This window comes from Syngnathus scovelli, chromosome 20 (assembly GCF_024217435.2).
Source record: "Syngnathus scovelli strain Florida chromosome 20, RoL_Ssco_1.2, whole genome shotgun sequence".
In the NCBI taxonomy this organism is placed as follows: Eukaryota; Metazoa; Chordata; class Actinopteri; order Syngnathiformes; family Syngnathidae; genus Syngnathus; species Syngnathus scovelli.
Window position 1 is genome coordinate 7,434,724 of NC_090866.1, and position 25,542 is coordinate 7,460,265.

At 38.7% G+C, this 25,542-nt stretch overlaps 2 protein-coding genes across 5 annotated transcripts in view; one reads left to right on the forward strand and one right to left on the reverse strand.

Annotated features, from left to right (window-relative positions):
* Window positions 1–20,321, forward strand: pnocb (prepronociceptin b). 2 transcript variants are annotated; one of them, XM_049756833.2, is made up of 5 exons: window positions 1–333; window positions 423–451; window positions 3,602–3,640; window positions 13,832–14,059; window positions 17,529–20,321. In XM_049756833.2, exons 1-5 carry the CDS (start codon window positions 300–302, stop codon window positions 18,162–18,164), a joined length of 966 nt encoding a protein of 321 aa, XP_049612790.1. In that variant the 5' UTR covers window positions 1–299; the 3' UTR covers window positions 18,165–20,321. The 2 variants fall into 2 exon arrangements, with proteins under 2 accessions (XP_049612790.1, XP_049612791.1); XM_049756834.2 differs by lacking the exon at window positions 3,602–3,640 and having other exon boundaries at window positions 3–333.
* The window catches only part of znf395b (zinc finger protein 395b), a 9,358-nt gene continuing 3,890 nt past the window's right edge, over window positions 20,075–25,542 (reverse strand). Inside the window, exons 3-10 of one of the 3 annotated variants that reach the window (XM_049756822.1) lie at window positions 25,199–25,368; window positions 25,016–25,128; window positions 23,624–23,823; window positions 23,439–23,539; window positions 22,718–23,003; window positions 22,478–22,555; window positions 21,844–21,950; window positions 20,075–21,081 (exon numbers count right to left, since the gene is read on the reverse strand). In XM_049756822.1, coding sequence (XP_049612779.1) covers window positions 20,970–21,081; window positions 21,844–21,950; window positions 22,478–22,555; window positions 22,718–23,003; window positions 23,439–23,539; window positions 23,624–23,823; window positions 25,016–25,128; window positions 25,199–25,368 — 1,167 coding nt within the window. In that variant the 3' untranslated portion in view covers window positions 20,075–20,969. Of the gene's footprint in view, window positions 21,082–21,843; window positions 21,951–22,477; window positions 22,556–22,717; window positions 23,007–23,438; window positions 23,540–23,623; window positions 23,824–25,015; window positions 25,129–25,198; window positions 25,383–25,542 lie in introns of all 3 variants that reach the window. The other 2 variants (XM_049756821.1, XM_049756823.2) reach the window with 2 other exon arrangements.

Below are 25,542 nucleotides of genomic sequence, written 5' to 3' on the forward strand. Positions count from 1 at the left end.
GCCGTGATTGGTTGTTACCTGAGACCAGGCAGCTGTGACGTCATTTTCAGTCGACAGAAGGTGCCAAAATGGCTGCCTCCGTAATTGGATAAAAACACGCGGATTTTGCCAGTATAATTCATTTTCCAAGAACAAAACATGAATCAATTAATTCGACTAGTTGGGATGCACAAAATATATTACAAAGAAAATTTGGGGGTTAGACCTACCGGACGATGACTTAATTTAGATTATCTAATAATTCTTTTGTTCTTTCTTGCTATTGAGATGCCAAGTTTTTGAAAGTAGAATTTTTAATTATGTTATTGCCAAAGAAAAAGCAAATTATCACAGGTAAGGTTCTCCTGATTTGAAATTGTATGGCTTTTTGTGTGTCACCTGATTAACTTAAGGAATTTATTTTCTTATGTTGTCCAATCCAGAATTCTACAACACAGAAGTACATGATGATGTAAGTTATCTTAACTAATCATATGCTTTCCTACTTAATTTTTCATACTATGTTGAAGAAATAAATGCACACAACCCTAATAATAACCTGTAAACACATTACTATAGCATTTACTGTGCTACTTTCTAGAGCTTTAGTGTGCAATCATGCCAGCCTGCAAAGCAATTACACATTTCTATTCAAAGCTATTTGTGTTTCTAATCCGTGTAAACAAATGACATGTTATGACAGCTCTAGTTTGTAGGCAACATGTTTGCAACTGCTTGGGCTTCATGCCCAATTGAATATATTTTTCAATCATTATGGGATTGGCTCCAGCACGCCTGCGACCCTCGTGAGGATATGTGGTTGGGAAGATGAATGAATTATTATATAAATAATATTATCCTGTTTAAAAGAAAAAAACATTAGTTGCCTTTGTGTATATGAGATAAATGACAAACATCAGTAACAAAAACAGTAATCTGTTTTGAAACCTCCCACAGATTTTATGTGTATAAAAAATATCTTATTGCCTTCATGCTAAATTGTGACCATGCCAAATGGCTAGACTAAGAGGGTCTTGGTGTGGCACAAAGCCAAGTTAAGCTTCACTCTTACTGTTGTCTGTCTTGGCCACCAAAGGAAGCGTTGAGTGGCCGGGCTTTGGACACCGGCGATATCAATGACAGGCAGACCCCCAAACGGCCGCTTGCTCCTCTCCTTCTTATCTGAGCTTTAGTAAGGGCTCTTGTCTATAAGCGATTCAGCCATCACTATCAACCTCCAACAGGTACACACGGAGCATTCACACTTTTACAGGGCACTAACGTCACCTCAGGTTAAAAATGGAGTTGACGTTTGCTGTTTTTGGTAACACAACTGAGGTCATAATTGTTGCTTGAGGTTGATTACCGTATTCCCCTTCATTTACTTTCCGGCAAACTACCACATGTAAAGGAAGCATTTATTTGAGGGAAGCTTTTAATAAAAAATACCTTGATAATTCTGTTGGACCACAATCCAGATTTTCATTGTTTAGTTTATCTTCCGTGCATTTTTATCGATTGTTTCGTCAGTTTCAATTTATTTTTGTGACAACTGTGGGCTGTTCAACAAAAATTAACCTATGTGTGTAAATGTACTGCTTGGGGCTATGGTAAAGGTAATTACAGTGTGTGAAATACCTGTTTATTCCCCCGAGGGGGAAAATGGAGGAGTCTATTTGGGGAGAGGTGTTTATTTGTTCCAGTCATACTTTCCGAGTCTCCTCTTTTCCTAAGAGACTCCTTTATTTTAATGCCCTCTCCCTGTGTCCTCTTGACGTCACATTTCTCCCTTATCTCTCCCAAATTTGGAGGTTAAAGTGTGTTTGTGGGTATTTATTTTCACCCGTAAAGCTAGACAATCACATCAGATATGTTGCAAAATCCAGAAAGGTGCAGAAAGAACAAACCTGCAGCTGAGATTGTAGAAGCAAAGGCAAAGGGTAGGCATGTGTATTGTGAGATTTGCTCAAGCGACTTGTCTGTTGAGCATTTGGCGGTTGGGGGGGGGGGCATACTATAACGTCACGTAGCGAGGGCAAAGTGAATCTCAGAAACAAGCTGTTGTTGTGGACATGCTTCCAGAAGGAACATTAAGTACTGGTTTATGTTCTGAAACGAAGAGCAAAACATTCCATTTGCATTCTGTGATGAGATAAATTAGTCTGCAAAAAAACATCGGAATTGATCACCGGTGTAATGTCAAGTGAAATTTCCTGTGTTATTGTGAGTCATTTTGAAAGTGATTAGTCATATTTTATCTTGTCTCACATTTCCTATATGTCTAAAAATAAAAAAAGAGCAATTACCAATACCCTGACCTCAATCAGCAAACAATCACGATTAGCTATCAAGCTAATGCTAATGTCTTTATTTTTTTTTATTTTAGGCAATAAATTAGTTGCCATATTTTGTCACAATGGGGAAGAATTGTAGAATGTCTTGCTCATAGACACATTTTTAAGAATTAATTTCACCCTTATATTCTGGAGAATCAAGAAACTGTCGATGTGAGGTTAATATTATTTGTATGATTGGGAAAAGGCTTATATATTTTTAATATACTTTACAAATACATTCACACGAGTTTGCTACTCAAAAAATGATTACTCCACATCGACAGTTCTACGCTTACTTTGGCAGGCAGTCAGTCAGAGACTCAACTACGGTAATTGTATCCACGTCTTTTCCATAATATCCTTTCGAGGAAAAAAAATGATTTTTTTGTCACCTCTCATTATACTTGAGCTCTAACAGGAAGCGTCTGCCTCTCAAAGTTAAACACAATGAAGATATAATTAACGACATTGCTAAACATATCCGTCCTACAATTCACCATGTCGAAATGACTTCTGTGAAAACGGTTATGGAAGGAAGTGGTGGCCTAATAGTTTTGCGTGTTATTGTGTCACAACAAAACCAAATGAGCAACATTGATGGGAAGAGAGCACAACAGAGCTCATATAACATTATGTACCAGAGGTAACTAATATGATTCTTAATAGGCTTCATTGAAACTTCTGCATTTGCTTTCCTAAATGTCCTTCATGAGTCAACTGCCATCTCCATACACGGGCAGGCTGCATATGCTCTAATTATTGACTGCGCTCTGTTAACTGCTCCTCGTAAAACACACAATCGTCATCTTTTGCTGAATATCACCGTCAGTGAATTGATTTTTACGTCTTGTCCAATCTGTTGATATTTTACATCTTTCTGTTGTAGTGACGTGATGATGAGGTGGCATTGTTTTTTTTTGCATCAACCTTGATGCAGGGCTGGTGTCTAGGTTGGGGGTTTTATGGACACCCTAGAATATTTTTAGAGTTCCATTAGTTGCTCAATGAAGACGAAAACGATGGCGTAGGCACTGCTCGCTACGTCAGCACGGGCCATGCCGGGTGTGGGTGTATATGTGTGTGTGTCTACCCGGTTGATACGTAATAGATTGGGGGAATCACCCCACTCGCACTATGATGATGTTTGAGGGGGAGGAGGTTTGGTGCTGAGCCGGGAGGGAAGGGGTGTGCCTTTATAAGAAGCCTCAGAGGAGGTATGTGTTCAGTTGTTGAAACCCTTAGCCCAAGGATACAAGCTGAGATTATAAACTCCCTTGTCGCCACAGAAGAAGCACCCCGAGAAAATCTCTACGTCACAGATAAAGGTAGGGAACTTTATTATTTTATTTTTTTTGCCAGGCTTTCTATGATGTCGACCCACTTGTGTGTCAAAACGGTGTTTTACAAAACACACTTTGAAATGAGAAACAAAAAACTTTTAGTTTCGGCTCTTCTGGTTGTATGTAATTGTGTGGATAATCAATCCCCGATTGTTTTTTTATTTTTACTCCATTGGTGTAAAGATGTATTATTTTGGATTTTTGTCCTCAGATATTCTTCTGTATAAAAAACCATCTGCACCTGGAGGCATATCATCCTTTGTTGGGGAGTGTTCTTTTCATCACTATTTTCTTCGTCTCCCTGTTGCTCCTGCGGTACCATCTTCACCCTCATCAGCATCCACACCGCAACTGATTACTACTTAATTAACAAGATAGTACCACGCTGTGCTGAGACCACACTTAACAGCACTTTGTAATGAGTTGAGGCGTAGCTGACTTATCTGAAGTCATTGTTATATAAAGAAAGTGAAGAGTAAAATTGACATTATTTTAGCTCAAATCTGTATGTTTGTAAGGACAGGCATTAACTAAATTTAATTAATTGTAATAAATATGTTTTGACATTTATGACTGCATCAAAGTATTTCTCCATTCTGAAAAGTAGCGAACAGTGCCTCTGTTGGTTACACCCAAACAGTGCACCCTATTTAGCCTCATTGCGCCGTAATGAGATGAATAAACAATCAACTCCACACTATCAACAGAATTCTTAATGAACAATTAATCCACAGTTTGATTATTTTGCTCATTCCTCCTAAGGATTGATGAAATGCTGATTATGCAAATACAAAATTACGCTTTCGAAACATCTGTTAGTACTTTCTATATTAAGTCCTCAGAGTTATGTGTTTGCAATATGTAAGAGGCATAGGGATTCATGAAGGACTGGCAATTATGATGATATAAAAAAAGGATTTCCAGAAAGTTGGTGTCTTTCATTAAATTCACTGAGATATATGCAATATGTGTCAGAGGGATTGATGCTGAATTTACGTATCTTGGCAACATTTATTCAGGAGGTACTTTTACAATGACACACTTGAGTAGTGACACACTGAAAGTAATTGAAGAATTCCAATTATGGTAATACAAAATTATATTTGGAAATATTTCTCCTGTATGCAATTTAAGATGGACACTGGCTTAAGGGCGTGCGTAAGCAGCTTTGCTCGTTTTGACTGGTGGTTAAATATTGCATACTATATTAGACAACATAAGACAAAGGAAACCTTGAAAGAATTATGCAGGAGACTATCTTCTTCCAACAGGAATCAGTCAAATGCTGTTATTATGCTAAGCGCATGGCAATGATGATTTTAATGATAATGGTAATGAATGTGCATAATCTTGGACCATTATCAGTGAAGACGTTAGTCGCGCAGACGAGCGAGAAAATGGGTGGTTAATGTGCCATTCACAGATAAATGACTCTGCAGCATGGAATTGTTTCATGACGGATGAAGCATGTTTACAGACATACTGTGTATGATACGGATTTTTGGACAGCTGTAAAATGTATCGGTGTAAAATCGTGTCGTGCTTTACCGTTATTGGGCCTGTGCTGTGAAGGATCTTAATAGCTAAATTGTAGGAAAGTTGAATTCCAAGGCACAAAATATATTGTTCAAAAACCATATGACGAGAGATATACTGTAAAAACCCAAATTAATTAAAAGGCTTTTTTTTCCATATAATTTTTCTGTGGATTCTTTCCACAATTTAAACAGAATATTCTCCTTAGAATATATCCGCAGAATAAAATCCAAGATTACACATCAAAACTGGCACTTACAGTTTAATTAAATAATTTTGTTTGCCTGTTTGAGCCTAAAATTGCCACTCTCTTTGGTGGATTTCCACTTATTTGAGCGTGTAATACAAAATTGTCTGGGGAAAAATACGGCTCTAAAGTTGCGGAACAACCTGGAATCTGAATTTTGATGTTACATAAGACATTCACACCACTCAGAAAATCTTGAAAGATTGGATTCTACTATCTCTAGCCAGGTCAGTAAATAATGTGTTCTCATTTGCCTTGCTAGGTTAAATAAAGGTTGATTTAAATAAATCACAACATTTTTTAAAAGTTTAACTTCCCAAGTGTGTTTTTGTCATTTTTTGCTGTTTACATAAAAGTGTGACGATAACCATAGATCCAGACGTAATTGAATGTAGGTAATTAGTACACTTGAGTCTGTCTTGGCCAGAGGTGTTAAATCAAGGTCCAGAAACGAAAACCCATGCCACAGTTTTTGGTACCGGTACTTCCAATCAATCGAGCCGATTTCCCGAAAGCTAGCTCCTTTACCTGTTGGTTGATTAGAAGGACTTGTGGCTAAAGCTGTGGCATGGATTCTAATTTCCGGATCAGGATTTGACGCCGTTGGTCCAGGGTGCTCTGTACAGTAAGACTTAATATAAAAGTAAAATAAGACTCAAGACCCTAAACACAAATGTCGCCATGTCCATCATGTGCTATATTTTTGTTGTTTTTAAATGATGACCTCTTTTTACAGTCCGAAGTGAGTCAGAAATTAACTCGGCTTGTCCTGTTGATAAATGATTCAATGTGGAGACAGTTTGACGCAAACAAAACACATCATTTCTTTTAATGCTTTCCTCGGGGAAAACTACAAATTCCCAATAAATTAAAAATTGATGAGCCTCATAAAGTGAAAAAAAAATGCGTGACTTCCTACCGGAAAACTTTTACTACAGTACGAACCCATCGTCCCTACCCGTTTGCGAGACAATTTGCTAGTCCATCTTTTTCAGCCTCATTCCTCACCATTGTAAAAGTCACTAGTGGTCGATTGCTTTCTTCTGGCTGCATGTCCAATGGATTTGTGCAAGTGTCAACACAGCTTAACAGCAAATGAATCAATGGTGGAAACCATGTCAGCTGCCTAACGCTCTGCAGGATGTCTGCAATACGTGTTTACAAAGTCACACTGCAGACACTGGAAAACCTTGACAGAAGTCGGACATTATTTCAAACGTAATATAGCCAATTGAATGTGACTAACACGGAAATGGAATGTGACAACATTACATCGTTAAACTCACATCCCCCATAACCTCGCAGCATCTTCAACCTGATGGTATATCGAGCTAAATACAATGTGTCTCCTCTTTTGTTCTCTCTCGGTCATAGCGTATTATTTTGAAGCCATTAACGCGGTGTCATGGGGGGGCTAAACGAGAGGAGTGTTATTAGTGCGTGACTTCCAGTGTGCCCCCCCCCCAACTATAAAGGACATATTTGCTACTGGAAACGAGATATCAAGCAGTTAATCAGCATGGTGGAAGCTATGCTCTCATTTAGGAGAATTGAGGGAAACATTACTAATGATATGCTCAATTGATCTAATAGGTGTGCCACGCACGAAACAAGTTGGAATATAAGAAATATTATATCGCCACTTCAATTGTCTTATTTGGATGGGAGGAGAAAAGCCGTGGTTTATTGAATTTCAGCTCAATTTGTTTTATCTGTTGGAGCACAGAAGATAAGATAGGTAAGAACAAAAGGCAATGCAAGACAAGCAGTGTTGGGTGAGCCTCAGAAATTCAAATTTCATCTCCATTGCATGATCACAAATTTTTTAATAGGTGGTTATTAATAGTCTGATCATGACGCCAGCTCCTTTAACTCTTTATTTCTCGCCTGTCACGCTCGTCATCATTTGTTAGTTCTGCTTCTGAGTGACAAAAAGATGACTTGAGCTCTGCAACCCGGCAGGTAATAAGTACAAATAATTGTGTGGGGCGCTGCAAAGCATCTAAATTGGATTTAGCGCATTCTCTCAGATTAAGCATTTCAGCATCCTTCCTGAGAGGAAGGTCAGTTACAAGTGCACCTTTTCCGCTACCGCACGCTGTTTATCTGGAGCTGCACAGGCTGGATTACAGTGCTAAGTGAGGTCATCCTGGAGTTTGGGCTTTTTATCTGCGTTTCTACAGGACCATGCTGTCTGTTTACTGATTTGAGCGTTGTTGTTTTAAGGCTAAAACAACAGAATCATTTTAATGAGAAATATGACATTGACGAAAAAAAAATCATTTTTTTTCTCTGGCACTGTCATACGTAGGACTGTCACCGTGTTCCTTGGTAAATTGTCGATCATTCTTTAAGTGCTTTGAGTACTTTGAAGGTCACTAAGAACCATTTATTTGTGATTTTGTTCGAAGAAACTCACCGGGAAAAACAAAAACAATCCACATTCATTCATCAATTGATGGAGTGTGGCAAGTGTTCCATCAGTCCATTATTGAGCTTTTGTTTTTGTGTTTAACATGGCTCGGTACATTTGTTGAGACGTTTGGTTATTGACTTACACGTCGCAGTCCAGTACTCAAAATCGCTCGACTGTGAAGCAGAGGCTAGCCACATGTAACATTGTGCAACCTGTGTATAAATGAATCAAAGTCAGAAAAAATCTTCCTCATGATAACTGCAGGACACTCTTTTACAAATTTATTTTTGCTCATAGAATAATTAGGTCTTGAAAAGAGGTCTGCAGCCTGTAGTTCTTTTATCTACGTAAAATACAACAATGACGATAAAATTGAATTATGGATTGTGAGATTTAATTCAGAGGTTATACAAAATAATATGTGACTTTATCCAGTGGGAGTAGTGCCTTCAGGACAGCAATTTAAATTCTATACAAATCTGTTATAAAGCAATAATTGACCTGTTATTGAAAGAGCGCATGTTCTTCTCTTTACTTGAGCCACAGGCGACCTGGCGCCTAATCACACCTTTTTCACAAATCTTTTTACAAACCCTCAAAATTCATTCATGTGAAAAAAAAATTTGGGGAGGAAATCCCAAATTATCAGAAGCTAATGCTGGTTACACTGTTTGCTAATGCTATTCTATGCTAATACCGCAGCTCTGCTTACCTTTTAGCTTTGGCCGAAAGTGTCTCTTTTGCTCTGGAACTTAACCCTGCCTAGCTACCAAGTCTTTTCCAGAGAATAACTCGGTGCGGAGGTTGTTATATAAATGAACCCCACTGTTACATGCAGTCAAGTGCAAAACGGCTCGCCCACTAACACTTTTGCACAAATAGGCCGCTAAAGGATTTACTTAGTTGTTTGATTTTGCACTCAAGGTGGGCAGGCACTTTGGAGACCCACCTAAAATATCTGTATGAAAAAAAAAGTACATTTTTTATTACTGTAAGAGTCAAACAGAAAAGCCGGCAGGATTACTCAGGATGGATAGAAATAAAAGTCTCAAAATGAAAAGACAGCATGAAACTGAACTCCAACTCAGCACAAGGTTGTAAGTGGGACCATTATGGAAAAAGATGAAGCGACAAGTCACCACCATGGCTTTCCAGATGATAGCCCTGTAGACTCTCATCGACCCTATGTGTCAAAAATGGCTCTGGATATTGTACGGAAAATGTTACAGCTGCTCAAGTAGATATGGTGTGATCAGATGATAAACTGGTGGGATCTATTTTTCTTTTGAGGACAATGTTTTGTACCCCACAGAGGTAATTGAGCGATTTGGCACCGTGGGACGTCTCTCCTGTGGTTTGCCCACAAATTTCCATGACTTTTTTTTTATACTCTATCTACAACTTGATGTCATTCGGTTGAGGGTGTGTGTTGTGTGTGTGTGTTATTTTTTTTTTTTTTTTTTACATTATTAGGACTTAATACAGATGTAGAGTAAATTTACCATAAGGAAAACAAATGTACTTTGCCGTTTTATATAAATATGAGATGAGAGGTGGTACTTAAGTTTTCTACTTCATTCTTTTTTTTTTTTTTTTTTTTTTTTTTTTTTTTTTTAGCAGTACTTGTGGATGTTCTGTTTTTTTCTACTCAAAACCAAAATGGATCTGAATCAGAGTGGAGAAAATGAAAAAAGTGTCCTGCACTAAAAAAATTGTATGTTAAATTTACTAAATTTTATTTCTCAAGTCACAAAATATCCCAATTTTTTTTTTATTATTTTTTTTTTAAGTAGACCATACGACTACTTAATCAATATTATAATCACAATCTTTGTCTTTCCCTGCTCTCCTTTCACACATTAAACCAAACTTTACTGTCGTACTTTCTTGGATTAACGCATTTTGATCAAGCGGCCACAAAATATACGGTAATAAAACACTAATGAATCTCCTCGGGTTATAAGAAATTAATCGACTAACATTTACGACCCTAAGGGATGTAATTTCCCGCCTTAAAAAGTAACCATATCTTCTAGAAATAACCGGGAACCTTCACAATATGTCAATGGAGGTGAGCGATCCTGGTCATTAATTCATAGGTACAGGAATAGAGAAAAGTAGAGATGGTGCAACATGAGCGTCTAAGTGGATGCAAACGAGAGAGCAACAAGGTAACAAAGAAAAAGACACAGCGAGACCTCTGGGTTATCTACGCATTAGCAGACTCCTTTGTGCCTTTCAGTTGCGTGCCGGCGACTAATGGACGAGATAGAGTGAGTCACAGCACCAAGCTTTTTCTTCTCGTCCCCCTTTTTCCCCCCATCATTAATATCACTTTGCACACCTTCCATCCAATTGGCGCCCTTCATCATCCAAGCTGCCGATGCTAATTTCAATCATTATTAGCTTTACTAATAACAGCTCTGGTATTGTTGAAAAGTCCCACATCCCATTAGGCTTTCTTTTAAAGAAGTGGTTGGACCAGACTTTGTTCTTGTGTATATTTAGTCTTAGACAAGGGCTGTACTCAGGAGATGCAGAGTAAAAGCACCACACTTGTGGTCCTTGTATGAATGGTCTGAGAGATTCCTGTTTTCAAAGGTAAAAAAACAATTTCAGGGTCTTCGTTAACTCTAATGGAAGCAAAAAACAAGCGCGCTTGTTGTGGTTTGCTGTTTCGATTCTGGCTAAAAGCATTAAGATGATGATGGAAGGACAATTTTGGAGAGCTGAAGGACGTCTGCCTCTTTGCTTTGGTCCATTTTCATTTTTTTTTTTTTTATTTCCGTGCCTTCCTTGATTTAGAAGGAAAAGCTTGCTTTATTAGTGACTCTTGATCTTTTTTTTTTTCAAATGCAGCTATGCCAGTAATGAGCTCCTGGGTTCTTGGCAAGACACAGTGTCATATTTTTCCGGCTTTTAGGTGCACTTGAAAATATTTAATTTTCTCCAAAGTTGACAGTGTTCCTTATAATCAGGCGCGCCTTATGTATGGATGTCGAATTAAAGTTGACTATAGTTGGACTCAATGTATGTATATATATATATATATATATATATATATATATATATATATATATATATATATATATATATATACATACACACACACACACACACACACACACACACACACACACACACACACACACACACACACATAGAGCAGAAGAAAAAATGTTTTTGTGGTTTGATGTCTCAAAGTGTCAGCCCAACAACGGGCAAATAAATCAAACTGAAGTACGTACTCACCAGATATAGGAAACCTTTGGAGATATGGAAAAGCTGTCACAGTTGTCAGAAGGGCCTCAGCACACCAACGATTGAGAAAAGAGTTTGCTGATATCAGACCCTTAAGGTCTACAGAAATGCTATTATGCTGTAATTTTGCTACAAAATGGCATTTTGTGAAAGAACAAATGTGAAAACTTGTCATCTAAACATTTATGCCTTTAATATAAACGGGCTGAGGAGTTGCACAGCGAGTATCTTGGAAATGACACCATTTTGGATGGGAGGAAAAATGTCTTGTGAAAACAATCATAGTAACCCAAGCGAGTTCAAGTGGTCAAATTGGATCCTGCAAATAACACAATGCTGTAAATAATTTCAATGTACCATAATAGCCAAGGCCAAGCAACTCACTGACTGATTTGATGACAATCAGATTTTGTAGTACAATGACCTGGAGTTACTGATCATGTAAAAACGCTCAAGTGGCACACTCTGCTTTGATTTTTGATTGTAGAGCTTCCAACCCCCAATGCTTGTTAAATCGACAAATTAGACCAACCTACTTAGGTGAATATGTGTTTCTGATGATTTTCTATGGTCTCAAAACCTGCAAGTTACTCTGTTCATAAACGTGATTACCTCACACTGAAAATATAGTTGACAATGAAATTAAACCGCAAAGAAAGATAATATGGGCATATTAATATAAAATGTAAAATCACAGCCATTTATTTGAAATACAAATAATTCTTACGATACATTGAAAACCAGAACACCGAAGACACACTACACAGCTTTGTTTATTGACATTGTGGACAAGTGAGTAAAAAGCTCTTTTTGTATCGCTAGAACACATTCCAACTCGGCACCAGCATGAATACGCAGTTGGGTCACCGATTTGCTCATTAACTTGATCAGAGAGGACCACTTAAGGGAGAACACAACAGTATAAAATGGACTTAGTCAGCAAGCAGGTGGTGATCTTTCCAAACATTTCAGTAAGGCAAACAAACATTCCCCTGATGATTTCCCATGAAGCCTTGCATGTGTAATGTGACTACATGGGAATAGTCACAGTGAACTACTCTTTGCTATTTTTATTTATTTTTTTAAATATACACTCCAGTGAATCCATCAATATTCCACCCACTCGGTTGCTTGTAAAAGATTTTCACTCACTCACTCTCAATATGATACATTGAGTGCAATAACATTGAGTCATCGCTTGCGCACTTATCTACGGAAGCGTGGAACTGTCAGTTTGGAGTAAACATTTTTCACTGGCGAAAAGCTAGTAAGATAATAACAACAAAGTACGTTCAAACAAGTTTGTCAGTCAAATGTTTTACTCCACATTGGTAGTTCCGTACTTCCGTAATAATAATAACAATAATAATAATAATGATAAAACAAAAATAAATAAATAAAAAAATTTACTCATTGATAGTTTCGCTGCTCCCATACTTTTCTGTCTTTTCAAGAATTTTTAAGACAAGTAGGAACTTAAGTACACTGCACCCCATGTTGTAAATTCATTTTTAATCAGTAAACGTAATTATCATTCATAATTGATTGAACCCCCAAAATTAATCATACAAAAAAAACACATAAAAATTGTTCAACAAATTTCTTTTGAGGTGTCAAACTCAAGGCCCGGGGGGCAGATACGGCCCGCCACATCATTTTACGTGGCCCGCGAAGAAAAATTGTGCATCAAATTTGTGTCATTACTGGAATTGCAAATTGTCTTCAGTTTTAATAATATCTTTTTTTTAAATATTTAACCAGTTTTTACTCGTCTGATTTGAAAACGAGTTATTTGTCACTTTGTTTCGTAGCTTTTACTGTATATAATATGAGGTGCTCATACATTTATTTGGGTTGAAGCTAGAAAGAAGCTATGACTACAATGCGGCCCGTGAAAAAAATGAGTTTGACACCCCTTATATAGAGGAATTAAATGTATTTTTCTTCAGGACTGTTAACTGCTGAACATATAGCATCTGTTTGTTTAAAAAAATGCTAGCAGGCATCATATAGTGAAAAACTACCATGTTTGCAGACTGAAACACCCAAAGCTCAACATTTACTGCGCATAGCAGGCACATATCTTATTTGTGATCCATAAACCAACAAGCCAGGCAGCTGTGTATGAGCAAAAGCAATTTACAATGATCAGAGTGGCTGGTTTTTTTCCCCTCTGTAACCTGTTATATTAGAAGATATGGGGGCCACCCACATGATAGATGGGGTCCTGGAGAGGCAGCATTGCATAGTGACCAGTGTTACCATTCTTTCATATTTTCAGGAGTGCATTTGCCATTTTGGTATAGACTTTGCATGAGGCACAAATACCTTTTGATTTCTGTGAAGAAGAATAAACATTACTTTATGCTCCTGCTTATCCTAATAAAGGCTTCAGAGCTTAGGAGTGATGGGTGTAAACTTTCAAAATCTTTTTCCTCCCATATATATTTTTTTTTTTTTCCAGTTTTTGGAGTTTGTTTTTCTGTCCACTTTTTTGCTGCATGAATTTAAATGTTCTGTATACTTTAATTCAAGCATGTTGCTTCATATGTTTTGTCATTCATTGCCTCTGGCCGCATTCTCCAATTAATTCCTGGTGTTTGGCATTCTCTCTCCACCAACGCTCGGACCGGAAAAAAAAAAAAAAAAAATGAAGCTAATAATTCCTTGAAACAGGACCTGATGCAATCCTGTGTAACTGTTTTTTTTCCTTTAGGCTGACCTTATCCAGCTATTGTTGGCCTTTCTTCTTGACTCCTCTGCTTGTTGGGCTCCTGTTTGTTCCTGCCTGTCTGGATTGTGCAGAGCCATGAAGATTCCTCTGTGGTGCCTGCTGGTTCTACTTCCATGTTTCTTCACCCCTGGACACAGTGACTGCCAGGGGGAGTGCGTGGCCTGTGGTCTCCTCCTGCAGCAGCAACAGCAACAAAATTTTGACACCATGGTATGTGTGCGTTCTCTCAATGTGTGTTTTTTTTTTTCTTAAAAAAAAATCGGAATTAATCATGTGGAACCTGCAGCAGATGATGTAAACAGCTGTACAGGAAAGATAATAAAACTGCCTGATGCTGGAGTAGCCACTTTGAAATAGACAATCTTTGAACCAAACCTCCATCATCGGGTTCGAATTGGAAGTGTGACGTGATGTGTTTAAAGTGAGTTGCAGTGAATGCAGACTGCAGCCCGCTCTCCATTTTACGGTTCCAAGACCCCGTCCGTACATATAATCGACATAACAAAAACTCAAGATAGCGTTTTTAGTTAAAGGCGCCATGTCACAATTATGCAATTATTCAGTCAGGCATGTTTGAAGTTTCCCACAATTATTGAACAAGGAATGATTTGCTGATGTGGAAACCGACACGCGAGCAGACCCGAGTAGAGACGAGTCGGTACCGAGGGGTGATGATTCGTTATGGTCCTGTGCATTTGTGTTGGTTTTTGCCCCCCCCCCCCCCCTTGAATCTGTGTATCCTGATATCACAAAACTGCCGTCAGTCTCGCTCACATCTGGAGTGGGGAACAAAGAACGGCTCAGGGGATTCCATCTTTGGCTCAAAGCGAAGACAACGAACACAATGAGGAACTGATAAAAAAGTGTCAGTCAGCGGTGTAAGCCCGGCCCGATGAGACTAAGCAGCAGTCAATTACATAGTTCTATTACATCTTCCATAAAGGCCCCAGCTGTCTTCCTCAGCATCATTATTGACTAAATTAGCCATCCAACCACAATTGGAGGTTGCCCACCGGCTGTTTTGACTCAGTGGCGTTTCTCTCACTCGGGCTATTTGGAAATGAGATTGTGCGCAGGGCTACTTTTGGTTGAGTTCAAGGTGGAATTGCATTTCGTCTGTGTGAAGCACAGCTGTGCCGAAATACACTCTCAGCATGCCCGTGGACTCGTTAAAGGATTTGCTATTATGCAACTAAATTGCTTTGCTATTAAAAGGCAGTATTATCAACATGCATTAAGTATCACAGCGGTTTTTTCATACCAAAATTCTATATTTTTAATCCTATATTGCCCTAGGAACTATATTTGGTGGCCTCAGCTGATGTTGGAAATGCAATGTAAGACTGTCGTGATTTGATCTACTCAATCAGAGACACACAATAATGATAATAATGAAACATAATGACAATTTAATGGCACATTATTAAAACCCGTAAGCCTTAACTTGTCTTTTTGATGCCGACGGTTATCTTTCCACAGACACTGTTGAGTGCAAAATAACGTAACTTTGCTGTCACTTGTGCAGTCAGGATCAAATCCTTTAAAAATACAAATCTGGAGAGCCGGGGTTAGCTAAAGGCAACCATGATATACAGTTTATATTTATAAACCGTCCTTTTGAGTGCAGCCACACTGAAGGAGGCTGCCTGTCACAATGCGGAGGCACAACGCTAGCTGCCTCACCTCACGCTTTATACAATCAGCAAAGCTAATGACATAAAATTCTTAGAATGCATATACCCGATTATACGAAATCAGAATGCATATATTATCTGTCATTGTACAATTTTCTCAATAGATGCCTCTTTTACTTGTGCTCTGTGCTTTTTTGTCAGGGATTGACGCAATCTGAGGTGAGGCAGATAACTGACTGCCTCACTTTGTGTCTCGCCGCTGTCTTTAAACAGAAAATATGGCAATTCGGTAACTTTAGTAGTCAAGTTGTATTGTATTCAATAAGAAAATCAATATAAAACACAGACCAGACTAAAATTTTTATGTAATTATTTTTTCTTTTTGCCCTATAGTAACACATTTTGGGCAACTGGAAAATCCCATGACATACTATGGAAACAACTGGGAACAATCTCAGAGTAGTTATTAATCATAATTAAAATCATCTTCACTGACCAAATTTGTTAAAAACACAGAAGAAATTTGTCTTTGGTTTGACCCACTACTCTTTTACTTGTGCTCTGTGCTTTTTTGTCAGGGATTGACGCAATCTGAGGTGAGGCAGATAACTGACTGCCTCACTTCGTGTCTCGCCGCTGTCTTTAAACAGAAAATATGGCAATTCTGTAACTTTAGTAGTCAAGTTGTGTACAGCATTATATTCAATAAGAAAATCAATATAAAACACAGACCAGAGAACTCAAATTTTATATTGTAAATTATATTATATAGTAACACATTTTGGGCAACTGGAAAATCCCATGACATACTATGGAAACAACTGGGAACAATCTCAGAGTAGTTATCATAATTAAAATCATCTTCACTGACCAAATTTGTTAAAAACACAGAAGAAATTTGTCTTTGGTTTGACCCACGATAAGAAAATGAACATTTCAGATATAACATTAATACAGAGTGACATTAAGCAATGTAAGGATCATATCATTAGTGCAATGGCACTGAACGGTGACAGCTGTGCAAATTAAATTGGTTACTTTCCCCATTAAGCCTTCATGCTATAGAGAGCAAATCACGCTTTTAAAATCAAATCGTGAAGGACGTCCTTAACCTGTTGGTTTTTTTTTCTGTCCTCACAAGACAATGAAAATATGACCAATACACACGTTGCCTCTCAGTCATAAACTCCTTTAGATTGTTTCATTGATCTGACGTGGAGAATCCCCTGGTGCGTTCATTTCATTTAGGACGGATAATTAATTTCCGTTGATAGATTCACAGCGGAACTCCCTCCGCGCTCATCTCCTTTGATGTCTGCAGGTTTCCGATAACAATTCATTTAATTTAAGCAAGATTTGATAAGTATGGACTTGGCTTCTCACATCAAACTGACATTTTCAAGTCAGGTGGCTGTGGAATGAAAAATGTCGTGCACAGAATCACACAGCCAAAGTTCTCTCTAAAAACTTGACTTTGAAAACATCATATATCATTCCTAAAATATTTCCTCAGGTTGAAGAGCCTGTCCGAAAAAAAAAAAAATCACATCAATGACATAAGAAATAATTGGTATTTTTGGTTAATTTGCTTCTGTCAATCATTCTACTGAAGTAGACGTCACATTTATCACATGATGGACGTGTTCAATTAGTTCATGACTTTTCCTATGATGTGAACGCTGCATGAAGGAGAGCCCCATTAACTTTCTGACAAGTTGGCCACCCAGATCAAGTCTGTCTCAGTTTGGGCTACAGGATAAGTTTTCCACCTTAAATGATGAATTGACTGAATTTCCAGAAACACCTGATCAGTAATGTTAGCACTGATGCTAATGCTAATACAACACGAGCTGTGTCCTGGCTCGTGTGTGTATGTACGTATATCAGGAGCAAAAATCACATTACCCGGGGAAAATTAGTATTCTAATTGGCTATTATTTTTTTTTACATTGGTGTGCATGACCCTAATGAGGCGCTGAAGAAAATGGATGGATAGCATTTTACCCTCCATGTCAAATCGTATCTGCATATCCTTCTCTCTGCAGGTGTGCTTGTTAGAGTGCAAGGGTCAGGTCTCCTCCTCGCTCACCTGGGAGATATGTGAGCGCACCCTGAGGCTCGCCATCTATCCTCCGTTTGCTCAGGAAGGCGCCCTTCTCAAAAGCACTGCAGGAGGGCTGCAGATGACCTCTCTGGATCTGACCTCTGATAGTGAACTGCAATCAGCGGCCGCACAACCTTTCCAAGAGGAGGATGAGGACCTGGTTGAGGCCCCCTTTGAGCAGCGCCGTGTCCATTATGACTCATCACTGCTCGAATCCTCGGAGGCGGGGGAGGACGTGCAGAGTCTGGCTCTCCATCTGGATGAAGGAGACGGCGAGCAGAGGGAAGATGGGAATGTCAGCGAGCTGGATGAAAGCTCAGAGGCCGTTAGCTTATCCAAACGCTTTGGCGGCTTTCAGCGGGGCCGCCAAAGTTACAGGAAGTTGATTGGCTCCCCTGCGAGACACTTACAGAAGCGCTATGGAGGCTTCATAGGCGTCCGCAAATCTGCCCGAAAATGGAACAGTCAGAAACGGGTCAACCAGCTGCTCAGGCAGTACCTCGGCATGAGGAGCAGCCGCAGCGGCCGCTTCAATTTCTCCCCGGTAACAAGAGCCTGGAGGCAAAACAAACTGTAAACATGTTGCCCAAAATCCTGCTATCCACATACCTCAACCAATCATCTTTTCAACAGTCTGAACTGTGACTTCCTCCATTGTCGTCGGCTCTTTGTGTCCAACAAGTAAAACAAGGAATGCTATGACCATGATCAATATTTATCATGCCGTCCTGTGAAATAAAAGAATTTAGAGAAGTGCAATTGAATATATTTTTGTGTGTCGGTGCAACCAGAGACAGGCCAAATGAGATTGGAAAAACAAAGTGTGACTTTTGACTGCACTTTCTTGAAAAGTCATTTGCACTTTAGTTCGGAAAGCTTGACAGCCCAGCCAGCTCTCATTAGTTGTGTTGAATCCATTGAGATGTCTCCACTTGGAAGTTTAAAATTCTGGTGGTTCTCCATGCAATTCCCAAACTACTGACGAGTGGAGTCAGTCTGTAATTCACAAGTGTCAAAGTTGATTTTAGCAAGAGCCACGTAATTAAAGTTCCCCTCGGGGGACCAGTTCTAACCATGAAACCACATAAATGTATAATTGATAGGGATGTAATATTAAATATATATATTTAAAAAAAAATCACAGTCCAGTCCGGAGTGTAAGCCCGCCTTGATTTTAAGATCACAGTTCGGTTCACATTCGGTACAGTAAAGAAACAATATGCAATTGAAATTGCATATATTTCATGAAAACAGATGCAAATTCTGTGACTTTTAAAATACATTTTAAATAATTTCCACGTGATCTGAACAGGGGCAACTAACTATTTGAACAGTGTGACTAAAAATCACCAAATAGTTATTGCAATCATTAAATTGCTTTTAACGTTTGTACCGGGAACCCTAGTAATGGCACCATTACATATTTATATATTTTATGGTAAGCTTTTATGTGCCCTCACAAAATTACATTAATGCTATATGCTAATTGGACTTGCACAGATTTTCAATTGACGGTGTACAGTTAATTTTTCCCCCTTTCTGACAACTCACCAAACTGCATCTATCAGTTCAAAAAAAAAAAATGCTTTATGGTGCTCAGGCGCAATGACAGATGAAATAATACTGCCCTCTAGTGTCTGAGAAAGATACATGCTAGCAACAACATGCAATAATGTGGATTTATTTTATTTATTTATTTTTTTTAAAGCAACCTCGGTGAAATTAGAACCACAGACCATTGGCTCGGAATTCTCTTATTTGTGTAATTAGACCCAAATTACTTAGTTATCTCCTGAAACACCCCTCACAAAATAACCCTCTTGTGTTTTCAGCTATTGAATTTGGCCCAACTGCTAGTAATTGCCAAATTCCCAAAAATGAAATCACAGGTTTAACTTATTGTTATGTAGAATATTGAAGAGAGGAGGGACTCGTTTGTATTGAGGTCAATGGAGCTAGAAATGGCCCCGGCCTGTCATTGGGTGTGTGTCATTGGGTGTGTGGCACACCGTGGAAAGGCAAAGGAGTTTTAAACGACACTATCTTAATGTATCGTTTAAGAGCAGAGGGGAGAAATTAACAGTGCGTGTCAGCCATGGTCACTATTGTACAAAGTGGGAAAAAAAAGTTGATTTCCCTTCACTCGCAGCCACATTCATTGTTTTACATCTTTATAGTGTATTTTGAGATGTAATGATGTCTGTACAGTGTGTGTGTGTGTGCGTGTGTGTATGTGTGTAGAGCGTGTTTGAGAAACATTGCACCTGCATGTGTGTATGTTTCTCTGCAGCCGCATCACATAATGACATTTGTGGATACGATGTAAATTTCAACAATTTTTAACATTTAAATCATTGTTGTAAGACTATATAAAAATGTGTATAGAAAATTAAGAATAAATTAGGATAAAGCGGTTCAGAAAATTCCATGGATGGGATAATTTGTTATTTCTTTTGTGGATTGTCATGCAGAAAAGAAACCAATGTCTCAAATTCTCAGTGTTTTTATTTATTTATTTATGTGACAACATACTGCATTTCCTTTTTCTTTCCTTATTTCCCTGTTATTGCTTTTACAAACTCTCATGATCACTCCAAACAACCATCAACAATGGTTATTTCCCACAGAATCCAAATTTTCATGGACTCAATCTGCTTAAGTGAAACCGAATATTTTGTAGCTTATTCCTGTGATTTTAGAATCCACCAAAGTGCTATAAACATGGAGAAGGGGGGGGGGGGGGGGGGGGGAATCATTTTAGCCTAACATTAAAAAAGGTACAAAATACTCGTACATAGCTCAAAGCACACATTATACTGTAATATACATCATAAACCACTGGAAGAGGATTGGATTAAACAAACAAGCAATCTAAGCAGTCTAATACTGTACAGTAGGGTCACAAGGGTTGTAATTATATGACCTTTGGATAAAATAGGAGAGTAGTGCAGGCCGAGTACGTCACATGAACAACGCCAGTCAACAGTTAGCACCTTGGCAGACCGACAGGTAAAAACATACTTCATTACCCAAGGAGAACAATAAACAGACAAATAATAAAAGGCCGGAGAAATCCAAATCCTTAATCGAGACCCTGATGAAATAGTTGCGGTCATTCATTTCCCAATAAGCTCCTCTTCTGTAATTTATTTGTGGAATTCAACTTATAATGAACCGTCTGGTGTGATCTTCTGAAAAAGATTGTATTTACAAAAACAAAACAAAAAAACAACCACATCAACAAAACAAAAAAGATATAAAAGTAAAGTAACAAACATTTTCTCAATGGCTGTTATATACACTATATCCTCTTTTATGATAAAATTGTATTTTATCATCCACCCATCCATTCATCCACCCAGTCATTCATTCATTGTGCTGTTTAGTCAGGGAAACGCTGGCAGGCTTTTTTCCAGCGGCAGGCGGTGCACCACTGGTCCTTTCGCTCCACTCCGTATACCTTACGACATTTCTTGGCCTCCCCGCGACTTTTCCTGTTAATGAAACAAGAGCATTCATATAAAAATCATCATGCGAGTCTAATGGAAAATAGAAAGTAAGATTAAAATGAAAGAAAGTAACAGAAGATTAAAGTTGTACCTCTACTTAATTAGTACTGCGATCGGGTTTGTAAAGTAAATTAAACTAATGGAAAATCAAAATAGACAGATATCAAACAACCTGCAGCAATTTAATGCATTTTTTATGTAGAATAGAATAGAAAAATCTGCCCATAATATTTTGGTCTATTGATTTTCACATCTGGTCTAATGAGTGAATATAGTATCACATTTAAAAGCAAGCGCTGTGGTAAAAAATCATTTACGTGCATTTGCGTATTTTTACAGCAGCTGTAGTTATATCTGCTGTTTAAAAAAAAAAAACATTTAACAAGGCTCCATTAAAAGGGTTGAGGCGTGTGTACAAAAGCAATAACTGCCTAGCAATAATGGGAATTTTAAATAGTTTATAAAGTCAGATGTGCTGTAGGGTATTTGCAGTTTGAACAGCACATCTGAAATTCAAGACGCATCGATCGTCCTCCGGTGTGATGGCCATTTCATAAACTAAAAAAGCTTAATACATACCTTGTGGCTACCAAAAAGAAAATGGGTATTGACTTTTTTGTAGAGTCTATGTATGTTGTCATTTGGCGTGAGTGTTTGGACAGCGTAAGTATTGTTTCATTTTAAATGGCGGGCGAGATATGTCGATGGAGCGGTGGCGGACGTTAACAGAGATATGCGGCGTCTCACCTGAAGGAGCAGTGAGTGCGCGAGGGCGACGCGCTGATTGTCTGGAGCCTGTTCTGTTGCAGCCATTGCTCCCCGACGCTGACAGACCGACAGCGAGGTTTCGCCATCTAGAGAAGACGGAAAACAGAAGCAATCTTTAATAGATAATGAGGCAAGACCCTAGACTGTGTCTGTTGCATTTTTCAGTAGGCACCATATTTGAGCAACTACCGTATTTTCCGGACTATAAGGCGCACCTTCAATGAATGGCCCGTTTTAAAACTTTGTCCATATATAAGGCGCACTGGACTATAAGGCGCACCATTAATGCATCATGTCAGATTTTTAATCCAAATCAAATCATTCTCCATTTTATCTTTTTTATTTCAACTTCAGACGCAACAAATTACTTTATAATCACAAAATAATGATCCATAGTCTTTTTGATTCATAGTCTTCAGCGGGCCACTTATGATTGATTGCATGACACAATGCTTCGGGCCAGTTTAAAGTTATTAGGTGCGCCTTATAGTCTGGAAAATACGGTAATAAAGATGATCTGTTTTCAACTGAGGGTCAACTACAAACCAGAAAAACTACATTACTCTCTTTCATTAATTATCTTTAGAAATAGAAAGGAAAGTTCCAGACCCACCTGAGTGTTCTGGCTGCCCGAGGCAACGGTGGGTGTGGTCAAAGTGAGGCATCCTGGACTTCTTGGGGCCACAGGTGCCTGAAAACAGTTTTTGTTTGATAAACATAATCTGTAGTTTCAGTTATTTTTTTTTTAAAAAAGCATTTTTGCTTATCTTTTAATGCAACAACAAACTTTTATCTATTGCATTCGTTTTCACTAAGTATAATGTCATTGTATTGTTGTGTCCTCTAAACTGACCTGATAAAGATGCTCTGAGTGGATCTGCCAAAAACTGCTGGGGGCTGACTGACTGAGCGGACTGGGCCTGCTCGTGCTCAAGCCAGAGCTGGAGTTGGACCTTGGCCTGTGTCCGGGAGGGATCTGAACTGCCAAACCAGTTGGTGAGCTGCATGAGACCCAGCTGAGAGGCGATGCTTGGCCCAGAGCCTGCTGGGCAGGAACTAGTGTAGTGCTGGTGTCCGCTGCCTCACAGGATATCTTAGTGTAGTAAAAATCCTCTTCTCTCTGCGACTGATCTGACCCACTGCTATCAGGAAAAACAAAATATTTTATATGTTAGCAAAAAAAAAAAGAAAAAAAATCACCATTGTGGCCCAGATATCAAATCTCAGAGTTTCATCAGGTTGAATTACTCAGTCCTCCACCACTTAAAATTTTTATTCCCTCTTGTTTTTTTAATGCTGTGTTCCAGCTCAGAAATAATCTTAAGAGCTCAACTGTTTTTTATCACTCTACAGATGTGAGTTTGCCAAAGAAAGCAAGTAGAGAATAAAAAGAAATAAATTAATGTCCTAATAAAAACAACGGCTGTACAGCATCCTTCATACGGGAGAAAAAAAAAACACATTATCCATCTTAACACTAAAAAGGAAACCAATTGTGTAACTTGAAATACTTTGAGGGGAAAACCAGAGAGTTTCATACATAATGTATTAAACCAGAAAAGACACAAAGTTACCCCAAATGCAGCACTCGGATGTGTCTTTTTATTCCGACGGAAGACGTTAGCACCTTGCCACAATTGGGCCACAGACACTTGTAGAAGCCTTTAAAAGAGTTCTGGAACAGAAAGCATGGAAATGTAAATTAAGTAACGATACCGGATAGCATCATATGCTAATTGAGATAAGTGCAAGTGCATACCTTTGGCTTTTTGGCATTAAGCTCCTCCCCCTGATCCAGCTCCATGTTCAAGCCCTCATCTGGGCTGCTATCCATCTCCGGGACGGATGGTGAAGGGGACGGGCTTACATTGCCGTGATCCCAACTCCAGTAGCCGCTGCTGCCGCTGTCTGAAAGCTCGCCGCCACCGCACTCCATGTCAACTGATGATGAGGGGCCAACTAGAAGAGGAAAAATTTAGTTTACCATATTTTCCGCATTATAAGGCGCACTGGATTATAAGGCGCACCTTCAATGAAAGGCCCATTTTAAAACTTTGTCCATATATAAGGCGCACCGGATTATAAGGCGCACCTTCAATGAATGGCCCATTTTAAAACTTTGTCCATATATAAATCCATATGTTTGGACACGCCTGCTGTAGTGGCTCAATATTAGTCCATATATAAGGCGCACCTGATTATAAGGCGCACTGTCGGCTTTTGAGAAAATTTGAGGTTTTTAGGTGCGCCTTATAGTGTGGAAAATACGGTAATATGGATGTAGAATATATCCCCCGCATTAAATCTGCGCTTGTGGAAATGCTCTTTCTTCTCTGCCCATCCTACAGAGAACAGCAGGTGTCCCACATGGGTGCCAAGGTTCTGATGTTCTTCTTTGTCCAAACAGATGATATTTTTCTCTCTTTGGTCCCACTCTGTTCCTTTATGTATTTATTATTTATTTACCACATAGCCAACATCTATTTTTATTTTACTTTAATAATATTTAAAGGGGACTTTTTTTCTCTCTCTCCAATATGTTCTATGCAGCTCCACTACTCTACAGTAAACGTTGGATTATGATTTTTATTGCATTTGTGGAATATAAATTAATTTTAACCGTTATTGATCATTGCCTGAGCAACTGTGATTGTCATTTACAATTAACAACGAATGGCAAAATGGCCGCCCCCTGCAATGGTTAAAAACAGGTGGATTTTGCTGTTTAATTGATTATCCACAGTATTAATCAGAACTCCATGTTTAGGCTAGTGGGGCCGCACGGAGGATATTATTAAAAATATTTTTTTAGAGTTGATTTCCCCTTTGAACAGGGTCATAAACCTACACTGAAGTAATTTGATACAAATGTAGCAATAATTCAGCACAAAGTGAGTTAGTTAAACGCTTGAGCTAGCAGTAAGTAGCTGGCTTTATATAGTCTATAAAACCATGCAAATTAGCTATTGTTCCACTCCAGATTTTTTGAAATTATTAAAAGTAATGTCAACGTTTCCCAATTTGCATGTTCTCCATGCATCCATCTTGCTTCCAAAACCAGCAAGTAAAGAATAAATTCCTCACCAATGAGCACAAGCGTAATAGAAAATGGATCGATGGCCATAAATTTGAAAACTCAAGTGACACAGACCTGTTCCAGTTTCTGTCTGTGGAGGACTCTGGACCACAGGGTTACAAGACAGACTGGTCAGGACCATGGCCGCCATGATCTCATCCATCTCCACTGACTCTGGGCTACGGAAACTGGAGACAATAGACAGAGCTTAGGTTGCAGTCTGACTCTCACTCATTCTTAGTGCAACATATCTCTCACCTGTATGCAGGCTCTCTAGCTGATACCACGAGTGGGTCCATTGCAGGGGCCCTTGTTTGCAGGGGACCGGGCCCGATGCTCCAGCCTCTCTCCAGCTCATTCTGCAGTTGAACCGTCTTATTCTCATTTCTGTCCACAAATGGATCCTGGATGCAGTTCTGCGTGAAAATCTTCATAGGAGGTTCTAAGGTTAAATTCCAGATGAGCTATTGTTTTAATATTGATTCACTTTGAATATGACGCATAAATGCCAGCAGCGAAGCAAATTATTAAACTCGTCTATGAGCTGAGCCGCACACCGGTTATTTGAGTTAAGCTGATTACATAAACGTCAGAAGTGGAGT

Coding starts and splice junctions, on each gene's coding strand:
- pnocb (XM_049756833.2), top strand. CDS start 300: ATGTTATTGCCAAAGAAAAAGCAAATTATCACAG. Junction 3,641..13,831: donor TCTCTACGTCACAGATAAAG/GTAGGGAACTTT, acceptor TTTTTCCTTTAG/GCTGACCTTATCCAGCTATT. Junction 14,060..17,528: donor AACAAAATTTTGACACCATG/GTATGTGTGCGT, acceptor TTCTCTCTGCAG/GTGTGCTTGTTAGAGTGCAA.